This window comes from Rhineura floridana, chromosome 8 (genome assembly GCF_030035675.1).
Source record: "Rhineura floridana isolate rRhiFlo1 chromosome 8, rRhiFlo1.hap2, whole genome shotgun sequence".
NCBI classification, from domain to species: domain Eukaryota; kingdom Metazoa; phylum Chordata; class Lepidosauria; order Squamata; family Rhineuridae; genus Rhineura; species Rhineura floridana.
The window spans coordinates 124,762,180-124,788,119 of NC_084487.1; the positions used below are offsets into that span (position 1 = coordinate 124,762,180).

Genomic DNA, 25,940 nt, shown 5'->3' on the forward strand with positions numbered 1-25,940 from the left:
TTTTATTCAAATTTTCATAAAACATACAAAACAAAATCATAAAACATTCAAAGACAAAAAACAAAACAAAACAAAAATGATTAAACAAAAAAATAAAATGTTGACTTCCCATTTGTCGCAGATCAAATCAGTTATAGGTCTACAATATATAACAATCCTGTCTCTTACATTATATTATAAAATCACTTTCCTCCAGTAGTTATCTTAATTAATCATCAAATCTCATAAACATTACTTTATTCTTTCCACAAAAAGTCAAAGAGAGGTTTCAATTCTTTAAGAAATATATCTATCAATTTTTCTCCAAATAAACATGTCGATTAATCCATCTCGTTAATAATAATAATAATCTTATTGTCATAACCATAGTCCAAATAAACATATCGATTAATCCATCTCATCAAAATCTGTTAGGTCCAATAATTTCAATAGCCATTATTCCATTATCCGTATTAATTCCATCTTCCATCTTCAATAGTCCTGTTAAGTCCAGTAATTTCAGTGTCCAATCTTCCATTATCAGTATTCCATAATAATCTTGCTGTCATAGCCATAGTCATATAATAAGAGTCTGATGGGGGGAAATTCCCCTTTTTAAAGCCGATTTTGTGGCATTTTGCAACATTTTCACGTCATTTTCGTGTGACGGCTCCATTATAGTCTATGGGTTCCGCTTTACGGTGATTTCTGCTTTACGGCAGGGGCCTGGTCCCTAACCTGCCATATAAGTGGGGCCCTACTGTACTTAGGAACTGAGGAGCAGTCTATATGAGCACCCCACAGGAACTATAAATATGTCTTTTAACTACAGTATCTGCTTGTGCTTTTTTCTTTCTTTTTTTGACACATCACTTCAGGAATGTGGGCTCAGGGTCAAATCTGAGAGATGTACAGAATAACTAGATTTGTTACTCGTTGTTCAGCAACTGGTAGTTCCAAGATAAAACACTCAGTGATTTGTTGGCATCCTTGAACATGAAACTTAAAAATAAGATTTTTCATTTTTTGACAGCCCTATATGTTCTAAAATTACGTATTGTTATGGATAAAATTTCTCCACAAGATCGGGTATGCAGGTATTACTGTGTGCAGAAAGGCTAGTATAAAGCAGGCTGTATGGGCAGGGAGATGGTATTTATCATTAGTCACAGTTGTAAGGAATCACAGAATGATTGCCAGCTCCCCACATGTACAACCCAGCTCACATTAGCCGTTCGGCATATCATTGTATATTACATTTCACAACTACGTGGAGGAATTTTACATTGTCAACCTGTCTTTTAATGTGGCAATTTTAAAAGATACCTTTGCTTAAGTTTTCATGTGACAACCCCAGAAAATAAAATAAAATAAACAAGCTTCCTGAAACAGATAAATGAGTCTGAAATGTTTACATTTACTCATAGCACTTCAGAAACACTTAAAAAAGGTGGTAAGAGGCCTTTCCTTTTTTTGCCACAATAACATATCTATGCCAATCAGGAGGTGTTCTCTGAATAATATTTTCCCCCTGAGGAGAATGTTTATTCAAAATCTTGTGTATTTATATGTGCGAATGATATGAACGCAACTGTTACCTTTAAAAGGAAACATTAAGAAGCTTTTGAGGTTATGAAAGTTTTAAGGTGTGTTGGATCATTTTGGCATAACTGGATTGTTGTTGTAATTTTCTGTCAAGCATGGTAGACAAATAAAAATCTTTTAAAGCTACTAATTGTGTGATGTACACTTGGACAGGAAGCAGCATGTCAGATTCAATACACTGCAATTGTACCCATCTTTTATAAATATCTGATCCATCATACATTATACAGGAGGGGAGAGAGACTCTGTTGCCATCAAGGGAGGCTGTTTCCACCTGCCTTGCGCCACCCTCCAGCCTTCAAAAGGAAGCTGCCTCAGGAGAAGGACTATGAGGGGAGAAAGACTCTGTTGCCATGAAGGGAGGCTGTTTCCACCTGCCTTGCCCCACCCTCCAGCCTTCAAACGCAGTTTCTTTAGGAGGACTTTCTGATCTTTGGGTTGGGCTGTGTGGGTTGGGGGATAGCTTCTACTTTGTTGTTTCGTTGTATTGCTTGTTTTTTGATGTTTATATACTTTTATGTTTGATGTTTTTATGCCTTTATTTTGTACGTCGCTCAGAGTGGCTGGGTTTCCAGCCAGATGGGCGACTAATAAATTGAATAATATAAATAAATAAATAAATAAAATATAAAATATTGATGGTCCTGAGATCCCACAAAGGAGATTTGCCTATGGGCTTCTGTGGATAGAGGCCTGTGTGTGCAGCTGATTGGGATGCCGATTGACAACTAGATGCACATTGTATCAGCATCTCAGCAACCATCTACCAATGGAGTGATGCACATCTACAGCCACAAGTTGTTGCATATGACTAGAGGTGGACTGAGACTAAATCGTATAAGACGTGATCAGGCTTCGTGCAAGACATAGCACCATCTCAAGCGAGGTGCACCCGCTGTCAACTCTGCCTTCCCCCTTCCCATTCCTCACCTCAGTACACCAACTTCCTCGTGCTGTTTCAAAATGTTGCCACCGCTACATCAGCAACAGTAGCGTGGACACTCCTAGGCCCTCCTAGGTTATCTTATCCCACAATGTCTTACTCAATCTGAAGACCATAAGGCCCTTCTTCCTAGTGAGGCATTGTGGTGAGGTGGCCCCAGAGAGTGCCTGTGTTGATGCCACGTTGATGCAGCAGCAAATACTGTTTAAAGTTTCCCTGTAGAAAACTTTAAGCAGTCACTGTCTGGGCCACCTCATCCACAATGCCTTCCTCAGAGGAAGGGCTCTATCCCAGAGCAAGGCACAGGCAACCCTGGGAGCCTTATATGAGCACTAGTGGCTGCTTTGCAGCTGATGGCACTTAGCAGCTGCTGCTATTTGCATGGTAGCCAGCCTGAAGGGGTGGTAGTTAGGTGGTGGTGACGGCAGAGTGGTGGTTGTGTTCATTGATTTGTGAGCAAGCTGAATGGTGATGGCTGGCCAAAGGCAATGGTAGATGGGTCAGGGAGCACTGATCTGCAACCCCCTCTCCAATCAGCCACCTGAGGTGAAGGTCTCATCTTGCCTAGTGGGAGGGCCAGCCTTAAGTCTGGTACGTGCAGTACCATGATGTGACTGCCACTGAAGAATTGTTTCAGCTTAGCTGGGTTTAAATTCTGCAGCGGTAACATATGCAAGGCACTACACCAGTGGTTGCCAAACTATGGTCTGTGGACCACCGGTGGTCTGCGAGCTTCATTCAGGTAGCCTGCTGCGTGTCCTGATTAAATATTCATATTGATTTTAATTGCTTTTATTGCTTTTTTATTTTTATGATGTATTTTATTGTATTACAATTTGAATTCTATGGAATTGAATATAAGAAATAAAAGAAGCAATAAAAATGCAATTTAAAATCATAACAGTGTCTAGGACAGCACATTACAGTTGCTACAAGTGATTCACCAAGGCCATCAGCAATTTTTAATTGGTCCGTGGGGGGGAAAGTTTGGGAACTACTGCCCTAAATAAATTGGGACCTGGTTACCGGAGAGTGTGTCTTCTACATGCGGACCTGTCCAGTCATTGAGATCCACGGATCTTATTCCACAGTGCACGTGTACGTCTTGTGGCAACCAGTGGGAGGCTTCTCTGTGCTGGTGTCCAGCCTTCCCTTTGAAATATGACATGCACCAACTGAGTTTCAGCATCTGTTGAAAATGTATCTTTTTTGTCAATCATTTACTGATTTCAATAATATGTTTTTATACTGACATTCTGAGTTTGTTGTTTTAATATATGCTCTTTTAACATATTTTGCAAACTCGCCTGGAATTTGATAATGAAGGCCGTACATAAAGCTTTTAAATAAATAAATAAGTGGCAATGATATGGATTGCCCACATTGCGTAGTCAGTTGTATTCCACCCTTAATTAATTTCAAATTAAACTGAAATGAATATCCCTCAATAATTAACTGAGTTCTAGGCAGCAGAAACAGCCTAGTTTTCTTACTAGAGTATAAGAAAGTTTGTAAGGGGTTTTTTTGTTAACTATTTTAATTTTAGATAAATAATAAATTCAGTGATGATTTACATAAATACCATTCCTTTTCAGTGTGTGTATTACAAACTATTATTGCAAATAAGACAGCAAATTTGGTTGAAGCTGGTTGCTGTATTGTTAAATGTGTATGTGTAACCCCTATGGATTATTGGTTTGGCCCGCTGGGTGGGGAAACCTGAAGGAAGGGGGCTGTACTTGTGAGTTTTAGATCAGAAAGAGAAGAAAGGAGCTGTTATTGCCAGGAGGCAAGAAGTAGGCCTTTGTCACCTCAAATTAGGTAATGGAATTTTAATTTACGTGTTTAGGAGGGAATGGAAGAGGATATTCCTTTTAGTGGCTGTATGTATTTGCATTTATACTGTATTTTATTTAGGGCTTTAGGGTTTTGTTTATGAAAACCCCTGATCTTCCTCTCCTGGACTTTTCTGCAAGCAACTTCTGGTGCTTATTTGGTAATTATTATATTCTGAAGACATATTCTGTTGGGATGTGTTGTATGTATTCTTTTTGCCATTTTTGCTACCCGATTTAAATTTTCAAAAATATTACAAAATTATCATTGTGTTTGCATTATTCATTTAGAAAGTAGCCCCATAGAACCCATGAGATTGGTACATATGCTGACTGTGTTTATGTTGATATGTTTTACTGCTGTATTTTATTGTGTTTAGTGTTTTAGTGACATTGCACCCTGTATTGGAACTAGTGCCACTGAAAAGCAGGGAATAAATATTATAAACAAACAAACAAAATTGTTTTCCAAGATTGTACAAGAGAGCAATAAGCAATCAAATAACACTCACTGAGAGGTTACCAATAGTACAGTCTTTACTTCCAGATATCATAATAGTAAAAAAAAATTGAATACCATTATGTCATGAATTCCAAAAGGTCCTAAACCATTTCCATATTTGTCCAAACATAGTGGTGCTTTGTCAGCAGTCATTCACACAATTGTAACTTGTCCATAAATAAATACCAGAGTTACAGCAGTATTCAACTGCTGCATCCCATCAGCACAAGGATTACTGCTAGTGCAACGAGACTTCCCCCCTCTCCTCTCCCCACGTGTCCTTCACCCTCCCCAAATCTGCTCTGGAGGGTTGGGGGAACCCATATAACAGATTTAGGGAGCATGCAGGGGGGAGGAGAGGGGGGAAGTCACATTGCACTAGCAGTAATTCTTGTGCTGATGAGACCATGACTTCATGCTACAATGGATATAACCCATAGTCTCGTCACAGGAACTTTAGGCTATTTCCACTATTGAACATAAACTAACCTCGTCACATGAAACAGATGTTCTTCTTTATCTGCTTCTTAATAAAATATTTGCAAACTTATTTTGGAGTTGAAGGTGATATTAGCAGATGGTATCTCATTAATTTTAAGTGTTGTTTTTATTTAAAAGACTTCAAAAACACCAACAGTACAAAAAACAAAACAAAACCCAGCTTCCTCAGACATTTCCAGTACTGTTTTCATGTCTTTTAAATTTTGCATGAACCTAAGGACCACTGAATTAACATTTTATAACAATTGTATCTAACAGCCTAACATAAAGTGCTCTGTTTAACTTTGATCGCAAAATGCTTCCATATATTCATTTGCAAGCTCATTAAGATTTTTTCTGATTCTAATTTACAAGTTGGTTTCCTCTCGTCATCCAAATGCAATAACATTCCATATCATATATATGTAGCTAAACCACAACTAGGGGCTCAATGTTCCTAGCTCCCCTCTTGGCCTTTTTTTAAAAAAAAAAATAGCATTTATTTGCCACCTTTCAAAACATTTTTTTCTCAAAGTGGCTCACAGTTAATGTCTTAAAGGTGTGGCCCAATACATATGGCTGGATATACCCTCGGCCTGGTCTTTGCCACATAGCAGATTGGTAATACTCCACTGATTGAGGGACTCACTGTGAGTCCATTGTCATAGACAGACCATTGACTGGTAAGGTTTGGACTCAATGTAGCTACTCTGTTCTGCAAGGGTGGGGCACCCACTGAGATGGCCCATCCTTGGAGACTTATGGAGTCTGATGGGTTGCTGAAAACTGGGGGATTTTCTGGCTGACGTGGCTGCTGCTTGTGTTGAGACATTTGCTTCACTGTGGAATGGTGAGATGCATAGAGCTACTGAAACAATTGCTCCTGAGTGCCCTCTCCATCATTGTGGAGCACATAGGTCACCTTGGTACTCCAGTGACCTGCTTGCAATGAAACAGGAGGGTCGGTGGTTAGAGTGCAGGTGGCTTAAATCTTGGACTGAACTGACCGAATATGAGTACGGTTGCCCTACTGCGCCTACCACGTGGCAGTGCTAGTGGTGAAAAACCTACATCTCTGCCACCATTGTGTTTGCAAGTAGAGCTTTTACAACTGGTGGATGGGCTTTTGTCATGTGACCAAGAGAGGGTTGCTCTGAAACCTGTGGAGGCCTGCTGTAACAACTTTGCAAAGCACTTTAGGGACAAAATCACTCAGATTCAGACAGAGTTGGATGCCTGAATTAGAGCAAGTCCAATGGAGGCATCCAGAGCACTGTCTGTTCCATCTGTACTGGATCAGTTTCAGTTATTGCAGCCTGGGGATGTGGACAAGCTGCTTAAAAAGTATGGCTGACCACCTGACCCCTTGATCCTTGCCCATCTTGGCTTCTTAGAGATAACCATATGGGGTTGACTGGGTGGGTTGAGGGAGTGATTAATGCTTCACTGGAGGAGGGGGAGGTACCATCTGCCTTGAAGGGGGTAGTGGTGCATCCCCTCCCTAACGACGTCCCTGGACCCAGAAGTGATACAACTAAGGCCCAGTAGCAAATATCCTCTTTGGGCAAGGTGCTTGATAAGGTGGTGGCAGCCCAGCTTCAAGCATGTTTAGAGAAACCTGATTACTTGGATCCATTCCAGTCTGGCTTCAGGCCTGGCCACGATACTGAAACTGCCTTGGTCACCCTGGTTGATGACATCTGTTGGGAGAGAGATAGGGTCACATGATCTTGCTCATTTCTCCTTGATCTCTTGGCAGCTTTTGATACTGTTGACTATAATATCCTTTTGGAACATCTCTGAAATCGCAGTTGGGGGCATTGTGCTTCAGTGGTTCCACTCATATCTCCAGAGCCGCTTCCAAAAATTAGTTATGGGAGGCTACTGTTCTGCACCATGGGAGCTGTCCTGTGGTGTTCTTCAGAGTTCCACCTTGTCCCCCATGCTATTTAACATATATATGTAGCTAATGGGAGCCATCATCAGGAAATCTGGAGTGAAGTGTCATTAATATGCAGGTGACATCCAACTCTCTCTGTTCCATCTGAATTGGGAGATGCAGTTGAGATGCTACACCAGTGCTTAGAGGCAGTGATGGGCTGGATGTGGGCTGATAAATTGAGGCTAAATCCTGAAAAGACAGATGTTATATGTCCAGAGTTCTTAGTATCTGGGAGTTGGGAAGACAGCTTGTTCTGGGTGGGGTTGCACTCCCCTTGAAGGAGCAGGTCCACAGCTTGGGGTACTGTTGGATCCAACACTGTCACTGGGGGTTCAGGTGGCCTCAGTAACAAGGAGTGCCTTTTCCCATCTCCAGCTGGTTTGCCAGCTTTGGCCCCTTTGGGACACAGTTGGATTGGCCACAGTACTTCATGCTCTGGTAATTTCCAGACTGAGTTATTGCAACATGCTCTGTGTGGGGCTGCCCTTGAAGATGACTCAGAAACCAACTGGTCCAAAATGCGGCAATCTGGCTGGGGTTCCCTTTAGATCTCATGTAACACCATATAACACCGGTTTTAAAACAGCTGCATTAGTTGCCAGTTCATTTCCAGGAAAAATTCAAGGTACTCATGCTAGGGTTTAAAGCCCTAAAAAAATTAGGTCCCAAATTTCTGAAAGACCTCCTCCTTCCCTGCAGAACCTCTCTGGTGTTGAGATCAGCAGAGGGGGGCCTTTTGGTAGTTCTGCAACCCTCAGAAGCCCAGGGGGCTGGCCTGGGAGAGGGCATTCTTTGTGGTAGCCCCTAAGTTGTGGAAATCCCTCCCCACTGAGATGCATCTGGCAATTTCATTGTATAGTTTTAGGTGAGTACTGAAGACACACCTCTTTACCCTGGCCTTAGACACTTGAGACATATTTTTAGCACCCACCCTGTTTTGTGAGTTTAGCTTGTTTTTAAATTGGTTTTAATGCTGTATTTTAAAACTGTTGTAACCTACCTGGGACCTTTTGGTGAAGGCTGAGTAATAAATGATTGTTAGTATTAGTATTGATGATGATGATGATATCTGAAATGTTTAACATATAGTGGCTGCTTTAAACATTTCTAATCAGACCATTTATAATAAGCATATTACAATATAAAACAGAGAGCAATTACGCTTTTAAAAATCCAGACCATCATATCAATAAAAAGTGGATTGAAATAGGTCTTTTAAACCTGCTTAATAGGAAAGAAGCCAAACGTAACAACATTGGAGCCCTAGTGGATTAGACCAAGAGTCACCAGCCAGGTGCCTACAGTGCCCACAAAGACCTTTATTGGTGGCCCCTGGTAGGGGCCCCTGGCTCTAGGTTTTCTTTAAATAAAAAAAAGCCTCGAGTCCTCCTAGAAAGACAGTTATAAAGTAAAATGTGCATGTACCCTTCTAAGTAATTTCTATAGAATGAGCCAGCTTGGCTGCTCCTGCCCATCAGTGCTTTCAGCCAATGTCAGAGCTGGGATTGATAATGAATTGTTTGGACACCAGGTAGAAGGATTCCCTGGGGTCCTAAAGAGCTGCTGTTTTTGCCTCCCCTTTAGTGCACTTTTTCTGCTTCTGTCTTATTTTCTAATACTCCTTCGAACCTCCATACTCTGTCCTTTCTTTTTTCCTGCCACCTCACCTGATCTTTACTATAGTAGGTTTGTCTGAGATCAGGTACTCCCTAGAAGCAATTTCCTGTAAATACTACTACCAAATAGGTACAGGTGGATCTTAAAGAATCCCTCACTGCCAAATGGCAAATTCAAAATGGAAAACTTTGCAAAGAAACTTAGGCATGTCTCCTCTGTGCAGGAACCGATGTCTAGGCACTCATTAAGAATTCACTCTGTCGTTAACTTACAGTACAATAGTATACATATCTACACTGAAGTAAGTCTCCTTGAGTTTAATGGGGCATACTACCCTTTAAGTGGATACAGGATGACAGTCTAGGCTTTGGTTTAGGGTTGGCATTGGGAAAAACAGGAGTTTTGTATCTTTAACAGCTTTATCTCCACAATCAGGACCTCCAAGACATAAGCTGACTTCCCAGCATCAGCATCACTGTTGTCGTCATTCATTTGTGTGCCACCTTTCAGTAGTTAAACGGTGCTCAAAGCAGCTTACAACCTCAAAAATTTCCCATGGTAAGCATGAGGTTGTCTGGGGTGGAGGTGGGGGCAGAGGAAAAGCAACAATGACTGTATTCTAATTTTGCATTGTGCCATGCCCCATGGCAGCCATTTTTTGACTCGCACCCACAGCACTCTCTGAAAATTCAAAATGTTCCCACTGGTCCAGAAAGTTTGGCGACCCTTCGTAAGACCAAAGGCCCATCTATTCCAGCATTCTGTTCTCACTGTGGCCAACGAAAAGGCTTTTGGAAGCACAGCCTGGGCTCCGCAACATCCAACTCACCCCAGCCTGGCAGAAAGGTGAGTTGGATTGCACTCTAAACTAACTTTCTTTCTTCCACAACCTTTATTGTGTGCTTGCATTTCTTTTCCTAAAATTTGTCTTCCTTTTTGTTCTTTTCATTTGGGCAAGACTTCCATTTTCTGAAAAAAGACTTCTTAAATCTGAAAGCTTCCCTGATTCTACTCTTTAACAATACTGGCATCCTCTTAGCATTGCTGGTCCCTTTCTTGATCATTCTAGCTGAGCTTTTCTTACTGTGGTTTTAAATAATCCCAAGCATTTTGAAGAGGTTTGGCCCTCTTGACTTTCTGTTTCAACTTTCTTCTTACTAATCCCTTCTTTTTTTAATGTTTCTTCTTTTGAAGCAAAATGTGACTGTATTGGCCTTTCTTGGCAATTGTGCATTTACCTCTAGGCTATATGTTGAATATGATAACACTGTTCTCAGTCTGTTCAACAACACACATCATATACCAGGTCCTGGGCACCACTTAATATTAATTCCAGGGTTTACTCCCCTCTGGTCAGTTCTGTGACCAACTGTTTTAGGGCACAGTCCATTATACCTAAACCACCTATAAACATATTCAAGGACTGAAGAAGATGGCTATAGGATGCCATGTCTTTTTCTAACTTTCTCCACAGCTGTCTTCTAATTTTGGTAGCAGAGGGTGAGCTGGAACCTAGACAGCCTGTAACGAAAACTACATCCCCTGGACTAAAGGCCTTTAGGATTCATGGCTTCCCCAAATTAACAGTTTTTTGCTTTTGCTTGTGAATGACATCTGTCACCTATCTTTTCTTTTGAAAGCTGTGCTTCACAACAGTACAAGAGCTGCTAACGGCTGTTCAAGACACTGTTGTATAATTCACCAGTGCAGACAGATAATCCATGATTGATAGATAACCCCCTTCGTAATCAGAAAAAGGATTCCAATACAAATTTGAAACTGGATGTTTATACGCATTGGCCTTGATCCACCTCTAAGCACATGCAAGTAGTCATGCACAGTAACTCATGACCCTGGATGAAGATAAGCATCCCTAACTTCAAAAGGTATTCAGTGGAGTGGAGTGCAGAGAAACCTTGTTTCTTGCTGAACAGCTGTAATAGAGCTGCATATTCACATAGCAACACGATGGGCCATAAAGAACTTGGGCCTATCCTACCATTGTCACAGTTACCAGCCTCTCTACATGTTGTCATGATGCTTGTTAAAACTTTTGAGATGCATGAAAGCAGAGACCTCATGGCAAACATATATCCAACATATTATGTAAAGTGATGTTATGATTATGGCCTTTAAAAGGATTGGGTTTAAAAAGTATAAATCCAAGGGCAGCGGCTGAGGAGCTTTGCCGAAGCACAATTTAAGTCCACCTCGGTGTCCCTAATGCATGATTAGACTCTGGAGAGTTGCTGCCAGTCAGAACAGACAGTCTTGTGTTAGAGAAACACATCGTCTGAGGCATTATAAAGCAGCTGTTTATATATTTGTAAATTCACTTTCCATGCTGTAACTATAAATACAGGTTCCTGGAAATTTCCCAAGGCTGGTTCAAATGTATGGAAAGGCAACGGAACTCATAAATCCCATTCCGTGCGTGGGGTTACTTGCTCTGTTCTGCAGCAGTGCCCTCTATTATGACAGAAAACCAAAACTTGATTCTGTAATTCTACGAGTACAAATGTCCCATTTTCAGACCTTAGGCAATGCGAACCATTTTAGTTCACTAACATTTTGAAGAAATGCCCCATTTTTAAGGCTTTCTAGTAATTGGGGTATATTATGGACTATGCCAAATTTCAGCTTTCTGCATTGTGTGGAACTATATGGGGGGTCCTCCTTGCCCTTTTTTGAGAGATATCCACAAATATTATCTTAGGGTACGTTGTGGCATGGATGGCAGTCTGACAAACGCCGTTCTAGCCACTAAAGGGGTCCGGCAGGGTTGTATCCTTGCCCCTGCTCTCTTCAACCTCTTTCTAAACGATCTAAGTAAATGTTGCTCGGATGACTCCTTCCACCCCCCTAAACTCGCCGACGTAAAGTGCCCATTATTACTATACGCAGATGATGCTGTATTGATGTCCTTTTCGAAAGTGGGACTAAAACGCCTTTTGCGAGCTTTTATGTCATACTGTGATAAAATTGGCTCACCATTAACTTTAACAAGTCAAAAATTATGGTTTTTTCTCGCTGCTCTGTGACACACCCTTGGGTAATAAACGGCCAAAAGATTGATCAGGTCAAACAGTTTAGGTATCTAGGGATCTTGTTTTGTGCTTCTCTCTCTTGGTCCCAACATATTAAAATTGCAGTTCAAACTGCTTATAATACGGCTAAGGCCCTTCTCCGGTTTTTCTTTACCCAGGGTGGCCAATATATCCTGGCGGCCCTTCAAATCTTTAAATCTAAAATCCTACCCCAACTTCTATACGGAATCCCAATATGGGTTTCTGATTTCAATGCCAAGGTGGAATCGACTCTCTCGTTCTTTCTGCGTTCCATATTTAGAATGCCTCGATGTGCCTCGGCAGGTGGTCTTCGACTGGAAACGGGATTAAACCCGATTGAGTGTACTGCATGGTTACATGCGTTTAAATATTGGACCAAAGTTGCTTATGCCAACCATTCTTCAGGTTATTTACACTTAATTTGGAATGATCCATTCTCTAGTACTTGGTCCAAAACTTTCATTGAGAAATTTAAGTTGCTCGGTTTGTCGTTAGACTTGCTTTCCTCTATGAGTTATGACTTGGCTAACCATATCATAGGCCAGCGTGTTAAGGACATAGCCCTCCAATATTCAAAGGCCTCTGCTTGTAAAACTTGTTCTTCTCCCCATTTTGGAATAAGCTTCCTATTCCCTAAATCTGCAACTTACCTAGAAAATCTGACCATCCCAAGTTTCCACCATTTGTTTGCTAGGGCTAGATTTAACTGCCTCCCCTCGGTGCTCTTAGAAGGCCGTTTTCAAAGAATCCCATGTGAGAAACGTTTTTGTATTTGTAATAAGGGAGAGATTGAAACAATTGATCATGTTCTTCTTATTTGTGATCTATACAAGAATCCTCGTACTAGATTTATTGTACCACGTATCGAAGCTTTCCGGGTAGGTCCTTAAAGTAGCTAACAAACTATCCTTTGTCCGACTTGGACAAGAGTGTTACTGAATCAGTTGCCCAGTTTCTAGTAGTAGCCCAGAATATACGTAAAAATCGTACTTAATAAATTTTAACATCATTTTGCTGATGATTTTGTAATATTTGTTTTTAAAGTGTTGATCTAATCTATTGTATAACGGGTCTATGACCGTGTAATTAAAAAAATAAAATAAATAAGATACTATCATATATAGATTTCTCTAGTAACGAGAAGTGTGCCTTATGTATAGCCAATTTTAGGTCTCATACTCCTGTGAATGAGTGAGTTAGCCAGTCATTCAGAACCACACTACACACGTCATGGGGGAATCCTATGGTCAGATCTTCTATTACCTTTTTTACCTGCTGTTCATCACAATGGTGGGAGGAAAAGGCAGGCTCCTGTATGGTATTTGACTTCCTTCCATCCTGGGGAATAATAGCAGCTTGGGGCAGGCATTTTTTATAGGAAAAACAACATGTCGGAAATAGTTACACCTCCTCTCCAAATCCCCCCTCCCCAGCTGCTTTTATATTTTATAAAAGACAGCTGGAGATCCAATCATGGCTCTCACACATACGTAGCTTGGCTCTTAGTGATGCCCATTAATATGATGCGCATTATAGGAAACACAGGACAGATACTCTCAAATAATTGACCATAACAAGGGCCTGATTGGGCTGGATATTACACTACATTGATCCTATTTAACCCAGCCATATATTCTAAACTCACTGCCTGTTTGCCAAGATAATCAACAAACGCATCTGGATTCTCACACTGTCTGTTACAAACTGAACAAAACATTGTTTTCAGCCCCAGATGCATACAAATAAGTACTGCAAAATTCAGTGTCTCCGTGATGACAGTGCCCTTTCAAAAGGCAGTTAAATATGTGGTATGTTCACTATAAGGAATAGTCCAGTACATGTTGATATTCATTGTCCACCCACCCTTATTTAAAATTCATACCTGAAGGATAAATTCTGCTAGAATGCTGTGAAAAATCAGAGATGCTCTAGAAACTGTTTTTACAGCAGTTTGAACAGCATGTTGTATCTGCTTATTTGAAGATGGTGATATTTTGTATTGTTACAGAGAATTCATGCCAGCTTATTCTGTGCGAATATATCATGAAGACATCAGATTAGCATATTTTAAGTATTAACATAATATAAAATTCCTTTAATGCCTTCTTGTGATAATAATATGCCTTCCATGGGATGGCAGCCTTTTGTGTACGATATGAAAAAAATTACAAATGATGAGATCTGCACTTTATATCAATATAATGACATCTTGTTTAGTAGCCTTTTCAACTTGTGACCAACGATCGTCACTCGGGGGGGGGGGAAGCATCCCAAATGTACATCTGAAACTGATGTATTTCAGGTACCAAGACAGCCAAGGATGCATAGTGGTTAGAGTATGTGTTTGAATCCCCACTTTATTGGCCAGCACCATGTGCCAAAGCTACCTCACAGGGTTGTTGTGATGATGATAAAGTTGGGTAGCCCACATCTATGTACTCAGTGGTGGGAAGGGTGTGATATACACAGTGAAACATTCAGCCAAAATAATCTTTCTTGCTTCTCCCTCACCCCCATATCTTTCAAATTAAACAAAAACAGTCATTGATTCCTCATACGCCTCACTTCCCCAAGCAGCAGGACATTTCAGGGGCAACCTTTTAAAGGGTCTGTTTCCTTTTGATGAGAGATTATTAGAAACTTGATGATGCTTTTATTATATTGACTGTTCTGCAAATATTTGTGGTGGGTGAGGAGAGACAGATACTTAGAGACTGCTAATCTGTAAAGCAGCATCAGTACCCATAACCAACCAGCCCGCGGTCCTTGCAAGGCTGTTTCATCCTTCCAGCTTTATAAGAACCATAAGAATTGGCAATTTGGCTCAGATCAAAGTCCATCGCCCAACATGCTTGTTTCCCAAAAGAGCTAGTCAGATGCCTCAGCAAGCAGAGGCAGCAGGATATGATGGCAAGGACACCCTTTCCCTCTTCTCTGTTCCCAGTGTCTCCTGTTCAGAGGTATATTGGCCTGTCTGGACATGCGGATTTCACTTAGCTGGCATGTTTAATAGTCACTCACTGATGAACCCAGAAATTTGTCTAATTCGCCTTTAAAGCCTTCCAATCAAGTGATCTGCACTTCATCTCACCAAACCCCAGAGGTCTCCCCCTTCACTGGCTACATTCAAACGCCATACATACCAGCAGAATGCTACTACGTCTCTCTCCTGCCTGATAACCGGGTCACAAATTAGAATAACTAAGTTGCATTTCCTGCCAGTTAGAACTTCAGCAAGCAAGATGAAGCTCAACTTCATTGTTAATGTCAAAATTGCTGAGAGAATTGATAATATAAAAAGTAAAACGCTTTCAGCACCTTAAAGTGAAGAATAAACCCCCCCCCACGTTACAGCCCATCAATATTGACATATGTCATTCTCTGTAACTCAGATAAAAACACATCCAGGAAGCAGGGGTTCAGTATGCAGCCAGGCAGCCCCTGTCACCATGCATATTGTGTTTTAGTGTCACCCCAAACTGCAGCGGAAGAGGTTTAGAGCTGAAAGGCCAAGAGACAGTGTGGGGCATGGAGGCTAAGTAGTAAGCAAGCAGAATATGTGAGACTAGAGAATGAGTTTCTCTGGGGCAGAAGTTAAAATGAAAGCCTGATGTGCTTTTTGAAGTATGACTGAATTTGTGTGCATCTTAACTCTTCCCTTAAATGAAACATATTTTGATCCAATAATAATAATAAATAAATAAATAAATAAATAAAAAACTAGAGACAAAAAATGCTTCACTTGACACAGTGCTATTCCCAAATCTAAAGATCAGTAGATGGGCAGCATACATTACATGCAATTCCCTCCCAAATTCCTCCCTCTATTTGCCTGTATCCTCTTCCTCTTCTACTTGGCCAGGGTTCTTTCATTTGACTTTTTAAACAGACTTCAGCTACCCGTAAACAATTAGCTAGTGAACCCTTTTTAAAAAGAAAGTCTTGTACTCAGAAGACTTGGTATCCCCTCTAGGGAGAGAGTTTGTTAAAGGAGCAAAGCAGGCCAGGTGAACATGAAGCAGCAGCGATGATCAGTATCTGCTTGCCGTTTAAGTCTGAACTGAATGGTTTATATGAGTAAAGATAGCAAGGAAGCAGAATAGAAAACAAGAGGCATTATGGGATAACTGTGCCAAAGGAATTGGCAAGTCAGTTATCAATGCTTCATTGTGAGAGGTGTCATGTAGGCAGTCTCCCCACCACACCTCATGTTTCAGACTACATGTGACTATTCTTTATGCCTTGTGGTTCTGGGGTATTAAAAGTAGTTGGAACAAACGCTCTAAAAATATGCTACTCTTACGCAATTTAATCTTGTATATATCCAATAGCAATCCTTTGGACCTTGAGGCGAGTCCTGCCCTCCCTCCCGAACAATCTGTGGAACAAACACACATACACACTACTGAAAGCTGAAATAGCAGCTTTATTTGCTGTTAATAAGGCCAAGCAGAGCAATGAAGTGCTTCACTTTATAGTTTTAAGTAGTGTCTTGACCCTAGGGAGATGTGGCTGCTGGAAATGGTTATAATTTAATATATTGGCACTACATTGACCAAGGCTATGGTCCAGAAGCCACAAAGTCCCATTGAAGCCACCGAGACCCCTCTGGGCCATAACATAAAGCCCCATAATAACACTATCCATTTTCTGCCTGCTGGGTGGGTTACATATCATGCTGAGAGCTTACAAAGTGATTATTAACCATGTTCAGGAAAAAAATCCTTATCTGGGATGGTTCATACACCTGATGGCTATAGGAATAAATGGTGACTTTCATAAACTATCTTGAGTTAGGGATGAGCTGTGAGATGGCCAAATTTGCTGATGACACCAAAAAGGAATAATGAAGTTCTCCAACAGGTCTCTCCAAAAGGGAAATGGGCATTAAAAATAGCAAATGTGGTTCAATGTTAGCAAATGTAATGTCATGCACATTGGAGCAAAAAATCCAAACTTCACATATAAGTTGATGGGGTCTAAGCTGGCAATGAGTAACTAGAAAAGGGATCTTGGGGTTGTAGTAGACAACTCCATGAAAACGTTGACCCAGTGTGCAGCTGCTATGTAGAAGGTGAATTCCATGTTGGGGATGGATTAGGAAAGGAATAAAGGCAGTATCATAAAGCCTGTATATAAATTGACAGTGCAACCATATCTGGAATACTGTGTACAGTTCTGGCCACAACAGTATCTCAAAAAGGGTATTATAGAGCCGGAAAAGGTGCAGAAAAGAGAAACTAAAATGACTGAAGGGCTGGAGCAACTCCTGTATGAGGAAAAGTTACATTTGGAGCTTTATACCTGACCAAAAAAGGGAATGTGGGGAAGCATGATAGCAGTGTATAAAATTATGCATGGTGTGCCAACAGCAAATTTTTAGCCCTCTCTCATAGCACTAAAACCTGGAGTTATGTAATGAAACCAAATGTTGAAAGATTCAGGATGACAGACCAAAGAAAGTACTTTTCTCATACAGGGCATAGTTAAACCGTGGGATTCACTACAGCAAGATGCGGCGATGGCTATCAGCTTGGATGGCTCCAAATAGCAAATAGACACATTAGTGAAGAATAAGGCTATCATTGGCTACTACTCACAATGGCTATGTATTATTTCAGAGGTAATATATCTTTGAATACCAGTTGCTGGGAAACATGAGCAGTAGAGTGCTATATTATGCTCAGGTTCTGCTTGTGGACTTCCCATGGCTATCTGATTGGCCACTGTGGGAACAGAATCTACGTAGATCTTTGCTCTAATCTAGCAGGGCTCTTCCCACATTTTTATGACTTGCATATCTGAATGAGCCACCACAGACCATATAGAATTTTTCTGTATTCACCTCATAGCTAATGAAATATATTCACATGTTTAGCTTATGATTCCTCAACTGAGGGTGAGCAAAGGGTGTTGAACTTTGAGAAGGAAGACATGGATTCAAATCCTCATTAAATCATGAACCTTACTCAGTAGCTTTGGACCAATCACCATCCCTCACCCTACCTAACCTCTCAGAGTTGTATGAGGTTTAACTGGGGTAAAACAAAACTCATATGTCACTGTGAGAAAGCTCCTTGGTTAAGGGTAGGATACAAATGTGACAGATAATGCAAGTAATATACACGTGATGAATCAGTCTCGTTTTTGAGGCAATTTTACTTTTTGAGTTCATCTCAAGTCCCCCTGAGAAGTAAAATGCAAAACATCTGTACTTATCTATTGCTGCCCTGGGCTCCTACTGGAAGGATTGGGATATAAATAAATAAATTAAATAATAATATTAATCTACAACATTTATATTCTGCCAAAAAGTACAGATTGTTCCATTTTATCCTCCATCCAGAGCAATGTGCCTAAGAGCTATTTTACACATTGCATAGAATGAAATAGTAGATTTCTGGATTGGAATACTACAGACTGGATTTTTTTGAATACTTTCCTATGTAGTGAACTGTCACATCAGGGTGAGGTCTATTTCCTTCCCATGTGCACTACTTTACTACATGGAGGTAGATTTTTAATGTAGAGGAGCATTCTGAATTGGTACAACCAAGATTCTTCCACTGTCTGAATTGGTACAATCAAGAATCCTTACATCTCATTCTGTATAATGAGTTAAACAGGTCTAAGATATTGGGCTCATCAAACCTGGACACTCCTTTTTCTTCTCCCACATCATGCTCTTCTATGACCGCTTGGCATTACCTCGGACCTTTTTGTGATGCCAGTTATCCAGGATTTTGATGATCCAAACATGAGCCAATCCTATTGTCAGGCAACCAATATTGAGGATCAAACCCCAAATCACCTCAACATTTTTGCCAACTCCTCCACCCTGGCCCACATTCTGTCCTGAATTCCATCCCTGACACCCCCTTCCCCCTTGATTCCATGATCTTCCAATTTGGCTCTGCCAAAATAAATAACCTCACACTATCTCTGCCCAGAGGACCAGTGTTTTCAAATCAAAAGTTGGCAATCCTACAGACTTTATAGGGGGCAGAGTATGCAGACAGAACTTGCAGAATGGGCAGACTTTTGTCATTTAATTAGCTGGAAAATTGGAATGCTGTAATAAGGACTTGCAGGGCACGTAGACACCATTTTTGCATTGGCAAAATTACGCTTTGGAAAGAGTGTTGCCTTTGTTCTGTTGTGTTCAATCTTCTTACACTGAATTCACCAAAAAGGGAAAGAAAGCATCATCTTCTTACGTCTCCTTGCAATGCACAATCATTGATTTATGAAGCTTATGCCTGTAAACAGTAGGTGTTTTCTACATTATCCAGGATATTTCAAAATGCTATCACTTGAAATAAAGTAATGTTTTCTTCCCCCTTTCCACCCGAAGGCTTGATAAAACAGTTTGCATATGTGTGTGTGTTGTGTGTGTATATATGCATATATACATATACATATATAGCTGCATGATGTGATTTGATTTGTTTTTACAGCAAAAAGATTGTTCTTTAATCCCTTTGGAGTTGTTGAGTCAAGTCCTCCTGCCGGTAGCACTAATGAAAAATATCCTGGCATGATGTGCCAAGAAATCCTGAGATACCCTCCTTTCTTCCCCCATAGCGGTTTCTTCTTGTGACAGCTGATATCCTAAAGACAATTGGAAGAAAGAAGCGAAGATCGCGATTCTGACAACTATATGAATTCCAGTAGCTGCAAGCCATGGTATAATGCAGTGCAGAAATTCAGGGAAGTGTGTGTAGGGAGGGCATTCTTATAATCTTCCATCTGATCTAATTATTGCATTCCCGACGGAAGAATTGGGGGAGTGGATAACTGTGTTGTATTTCTCCTTATTAAAGTGAAGGGAGAGTTTTCATTCTCAACAAAATGGCTCCAGATATGGGTAGCACTAGTTAAAAATGGATCAGCTCTTGATTGCAAAAATTGGTATATTAATTATTTTATCATCATTGTGTAATCCCAGAACACAGAACAAGCACACTGCACTTAAAGGGCAGAATTTTACTGAGACCAAAGAATATTAGAAATGCTATAAAAAGGAATAACTTGAAAGTTGTTTTCAAGTGAGGATTAAACATAAAAGGTTACAAGGATTTTAAAGCTTTTATTAATATTTGGAATTCTAATTACTCAATATTATGTACTCAGATCTGTGGATTCTTGCACACTTCCTTTCCATTTTTTAAAGGATGTTTTCCCAGAGCGTGAATTCAGACCTGAATTGAGTGCTTATAACTAACCTTTACATTTGGCTGATCTGAATATCCAAAGTTCAGATAAAAAGAGCTTTCTGATTTTGAGAGACCTGCAAACAAGTTTTCTAAATACTTGTTAAATACAATCATATGAGAATAAAAAAATGACTTAAGCTGCAATCCTATATATACTTAACTAGAAATAAGTCCCATTGAACTCAGTGGGGTTTACCTCTGAGTAGACATGTATAGTATTGCACTATAATCCTGTCTGAAGTGGCATTGGAGTCTTTCTGGAAGATGCTCAAGATCAAGCATGAATTAATCAATCTGAAAGGGAAGGGAATTCAATAACAGCCATACACTCACAAAACAAATATTGCTATGGGTTGGCATGAACATTAAAATTCTCTATATCAGAGTTGCCCAAAGCAACCTCCCTATAGCAAATGCTATTTTACAATTACTAGAAACACTTGTTCACATGTATTACTTACTACCATTACATTGTCCATGTTTGGAATACTTCTTCCCAGCTTCAAAACCATGGTTTATGAAGCCAGGAATGACAGTCCATCGCACACCCCATCCTTGCCCCTCCTCTTGCATTCCTGGGTGGAATTAAACCAGTGTTTCCCATTCTGTCTGAAACAGAGAACTCTGGTTTAATGTTAATTAACTAACCAGAATAATACCAGAGTTCCCTGGTTAAAATGGAAGGTGAATGAAGGGAGAATGGAGGAGTACATCGGCCCATTGCTTAATCCTGGATTCATATATCATGGTTTATGAAGGCAGGAAGAATATCCAAATGCAGCCAATATGAGTCTCCAAAATGGCTTCTAGGAATGTGGAATGAAAATTCTAAAGTTCACTAGAGCTGGTGAGAGTTGTCGTCAAAATATCTGGAGAGCACCAGGTTGGCAATGGTGATAGCTGCTGTGGGAATTATTGGCAATGGGAAGATCCCAGTGGTGAATATTTTGTGTGCTCTGACCCTAAGAGTCCTTCACACTTGAATTTGGTGCACAGTTGGAATGGTTGGACAGAACTCTCAATCTTGGGCTGGAATTACATATTCAGAGAACATACGTTTCTCTCTCTGCCAACCAGTTGCACTGCAACGGGGTGAAGAGATATTTGCAGTGGAGAAATGGCAGATTAAAATTTTGCCTTGCATTTCCTCTGTTTGCCACATTGTAGCAAAAAGCCACTGGAGGAAGCAGCTATAAGAGAAAAGTGGCAGGGGCAAGAAAGACAAAAACAAACCCATCCTGCTCACATCATCATCATAATCCAAACTTAAAACCAGATTATACAGAAGTTAAGGATCAACAATCACAGAATATACACCCAGAAAAGTAAACAAGAAATACTCTACAGTAAAGAAAGTAAAATGTATGATGGACATTATTCTGATAATTATTCTTCCAAAATATTGCAAATTAAAATCCATCATTCAATAAACTTATTTTTGTAGTTGCCATTAATTGATCTTTTATACTAGATTAATTTTGATGTTCCATATTCTACCATACCATTCAGTTATCGATGGAAATATTCTTCCATTTTGTGTTAAGCACAGTTTGGCAGCTGTAAGTAAATCTGCAACTACTTGATTGATGTCATTAACCAAGTCCTTAAGATAACATAATATTATTTTGGGATTCTGTGTTATTGAACAGCTGGACATTTCATTAATCAGATCCAGAAAATTAGTACAAAAAGACTGCATTACTGGATAATCTTTCAAACCAGCTAATATTAGCTTAGTATATTCCTTTATGTACAATCCCATTCCTTCAGATGGATTTCTTGTCCCAAGCCCCTTGTCCATTTCTTCATAAAATGCCCAGAACCTATTTGCTTCATATGACTCCTGGCCACTTGGCTGAAGACCCAGGGGTCTAGGATTAGGCCTGAGCTGTAGAAATATCATTTGGTTATAGTACTAGAGAACGTGGCTCCTTCTCTATCCAGGCCCCAAGTTCTTTAAAGACTTTACAGATCAGGCTGGCACTAGGAATTGTACCTATTTTCAATAGGCTTAAGCACACCGAACTCTCCTGTATCATAGGCACAATTCTGAGCCATCCAATTTCTGAATAATGAAGAGAACTGCATTAGATATAATCCATTTAGAAAATGGCAGCAAATAAAATGGAACAGTGTGCCTTTTAAAGTCTAAATTAAAAGTTCTTTTTCTTAATAATGCTCTTTAATTGAAAAAAAAATAAAGCTATTGCTTTTTGAGATGCCAATTAAGCAGCTCAAAATTGTCACTTTGTTTTCAGTTTTCCCTGCTAAATGGATTATGAGAAAATTAATAGACCCCCCCCCCACTGAAGATTTACTTCACCAAACACCACTATAGTTTGCGCTGTGTTGGAATTATAAGATTCCTGATACACTGTTAACCAAGATGCTGAATTTATATAGTTTAATAGATTAATATGAGGACATCTATTTCAGTAATCACATCTCTCTTGCCTAATGATTCTTCAAGATTAGATGGTATCCTTTTCCCCCCCTAATGCAGGAATGCTTTGAGGAATTCATTGTAGGAGATTTTGGAAGTTAATGTTTTGTCATAATATTCCAAGATGTGAAAGAACTCCTCTTCAGATAGGTTGATGCCATATTTGCGGAGCACCTGCAGAACACACAGAAATTTGACATTACGTATTTTTAATTGGGAACCATCCAGGAAACCAACCAGCAATAGGCAACTAACATAGAATGGAAAGATTCACACAACTAATTTAAGCAAAACTACCTTGTTCAAAATATCTGGACTTATTTTCTCCCTAATGTTCCTATGGCAACTCCCATCAAGGGGATAGGCTAATTTGTGAATTAGGCCGAACACAATACAGGAAGTTGTGTCTACACTACAGATTGATTCAGGGTTAGCTCTCTTGGGAATGTGTGACAAGGGCTGGGGATGTCTAACAGAACTTGCAGCACCTCTCACCAGATTGCGATTTCCAGCATTCTTTGCGGGAAAGCCACGACAGTTAAACTAGGACGAAACTGATGCTTATTTTTAGTGTACATCCAACCTACATTAATTAACAAAATATTCTACCCTCCTGTGGACACAACTACATATTACAATTGCTATGGGAAACATGAGTGTTACACAGCAATCTCCTGTGGCAAACCTGTAGCAGGTGGTTGTCGTGTGTACACACATACCCAGTGTGGGTCTACTATGCATCTTTAAACATCCATATACACATATCTGGGAAACCTGGCCCAAGCGGTTTTAAAATGTACACATACACAGCTGAATAAGTATTTGTGGCATGCTAGATTTCACTTTCACACTTTCCTGTGGGAAACACTGGTGTAACACTTGTGCTTCCTGCAGGAATATGGCATGCAGTGTTGCCATGGATACCTGAGAAAATTCAGGTCTAGAAGTCCAAAAATCCAGATTCTGCTTGGTTTTCCTCCCATAACTCTCAAGATCATGCCCTGATTAGGATAATAATGTGTCCCACATTTCAGAGGACATCCTCTATTAGAAGGGCTGAGCACTCCAAGTCTGGATGGGGCCTTGGAGTTGTTCATCAACAGTCCAGATGTGAGCCACAGACTGAGCAGGCACACAGGTCTTCTGGCCGCAGTCTTCCCCCCAATGGCGAGGTGTATTGTATTTCTATTTCAAGTATAGCAGTTATGTCATAATTTGCTTCTATACATATACTAGCACATAAACATTTTATGCAAATCTGTGTCCTCTTTTGTCCTCTTCTTTGGTGATGCTTTTTGGCAATGAGCAAGTGGCCACCCTAGCACTGATTCCACTGCTCACCTGCCAGGTTTTGCCACAGGGGGTCAAGTTTTGCAGTTGCTGTACCTGCCTGGGCTCTAATCCTCCCCAACAGGCTAGCGTTTTTGAAATCAAAAGTTGAGAATCCTCCAAGAGAAGGGCAAAACTTTTATTTTAAAGATAAAAGACCAAAATCCAACAAAGGCTTAGATATCTAGCTAGCTCTCTTTTTGGCTTAAGGAGATTAGTTAAGACTGCTTTTTTTTTTTTAAGAAAAGGCTTTGATGCATATCCTGGGAGAATTCTATTTTCTCTTCTGTGTTAACGTTAGGAGAAGGATATGTCTGTTTAATAATGGCTTTCAAAAGTTTATTATTTATATCATATGTATTAGAAGTGAGGCTACCTTTGAACACAATTAGACCACTAAATGGAACAGGTTAATGTTAACATATTGCATTGATACTTGAGCAACTTCACTGAAATACCATTCACACACTTATATGAATGGCATTTTGAAAGTACACTACATGTGCAGAGGTCCGATTTGGATTGGGACTCATGTAGCCTTGGTGGCACGGAATGCGTTCTACCAACTTCGGTTGGTAGCCCAGCTACGTCCCTATTTGAGCAAGGAGGACCTCACATCAGTTGTACATGCTCTGGTAACCTCGCGTTTGGACTACTGCAACGCGCTCTACGTGGGGCTACCTTTGAAGACAGTTCGGAAGCTACAGCTAGTGCAAAATGCAGCGGCCAGATTGCTAACTAGGACCAAGCGGTTCGAGCATATAACACCTGTTCTGGCCCGCCTGCACTGGCTCCCAATATGCTTCCGGGCCAGATTCAAAGTGTTGGTATTGACCTATAAAGCCCTATACGGCACGGGACCACGATACCTGTTGGAACGCCTCTCCCGGTACGAACCAGCCCGTACACTACGGTCTTCTACGAAGGCCCTCCTCCGGGTCCCGACTCACAAGGAGGCCCGGAGGGTGCTGACAAGATCTAGGGCCTTCTCAGTGGTGGCCCCCGAACTGTGGAATAGTCTCCCTGAGGAGGTGTGCTTGGCGCCAACACTATTATCCTTTCGGCACCAAGTTAAAACCTTCCTCTTCTCCAAGGCATTTTAATCTTAATTTAAGTTAATTTTATGTTGTATTGATTTTAGTTGTGTTGTTTTTATATGCTCTGTTACATTGTATTCTGCGATGTTATTGTATTTGTGATCTTATTGTACTTTGTTCACCGCCCAGAGAACTATTGCTAGTCGGGCGGTATACAAGCTGAATAAATAATAAATAATAATAATAATTGTGGAGACAAAGGGTTAAACTTCTCCTACCCACACCCACATCACCAGCCATTCCTGAAATTGCCAGTTGTGTGAATGGTGTTGTGTGTGGTTTGCCCCTGCCTACTGGCTTATTTATGAGTGCCATTCACAGTGCTGATGCTTATCTCAATAGTCCTTTATGACTTGTTAACTGGGTGCAGAAGGGAACGTCTACTGCCGTATCAACCTGCCCATGCACTGAGATCATCCCCGGAACATCCTCCGGGTGCCCCTACCATCTGAGGTGAGGCAGGTGGTGACTGGGGATAGGCATGTCTTCCCCAGTTATGGTGTCCTACCTGTGGAATCCTCTCCCCAGGGATGCTTGCCTGGTACCCATCTTAATATTTTTTATTACCATCACCAAGTGAAAACATTTACATTTTCCCAGGCCTTTAAACATCTGATAAGACTCTTGTGTCCTGCTGTCTTACATACGTTAAAAAAAACCCACATATACTACCAGCTAAAACACACATGTTGTTGCTTTTATTGTTTGTATTGCTTTTTTGTAAACCTCCCTGGATTTATATGGAAGGGCAGTATTAAAATCTATAAAATCAAATTAAAAATTATTTTCTTTTAACTACTAATCTGTGATTTTGATGCTGCTTTTGTGAGCTCTCCCAAGGACCTATCAGGATTATGAGGTGGAACAGGGATTGAAAAATAAGC

General features: G+C 40.4%; 1 protein-coding gene and 1 long non-coding RNA gene across 6 annotated transcripts in view; one reads left to right on the plus strand and one right to left on the minus strand.

Annotated features, from left to right (window-relative positions):
* The first annotated feature begins 4,285 nt into the window (after window positions 1-4,285).
* Window positions 4,286-25,781, plus strand: LOC133363165 (uncharacterized). 3 transcript variants are annotated; one of them, XR_009757602.1, is made up of 5 exons: window positions 4,286-4,348; window positions 4,445-4,523; window positions 9,321-9,461; window positions 9,555-9,749; window positions 19,429-25,781. It is a non-coding gene; the product is annotated as an uncharacterized LOC133363165 (long non-coding RNA). The 3 variants fall into 3 exon arrangements; XR_009757604.1 differs by having other exon boundaries at window positions 9,339-9,461; XR_009757603.1 differs by lacking the exon at window positions 4,445-4,523 and having other exon boundaries at window positions 4,287-4,348.
* The window catches only part of EFCAB6 (EF-hand calcium binding domain 6), a 201,289-nt gene continuing 197,639 nt past the window's right edge, over window positions 22,291-25,940 (minus strand). For all 3 annotated transcript variants that reach the window (XM_061582356.1, XM_061582355.1, XM_061582357.1), the window contains one exon: window positions 22,291-22,804. In XM_061582356.1, the coding sequence (XP_061438340.1) occupies window positions 22,682-22,804 (123 nt within the window). In that variant the 3' untranslated portion in view covers window positions 22,291-22,681. The remainder of the gene's footprint in view (window positions 22,805-25,940) is intronic.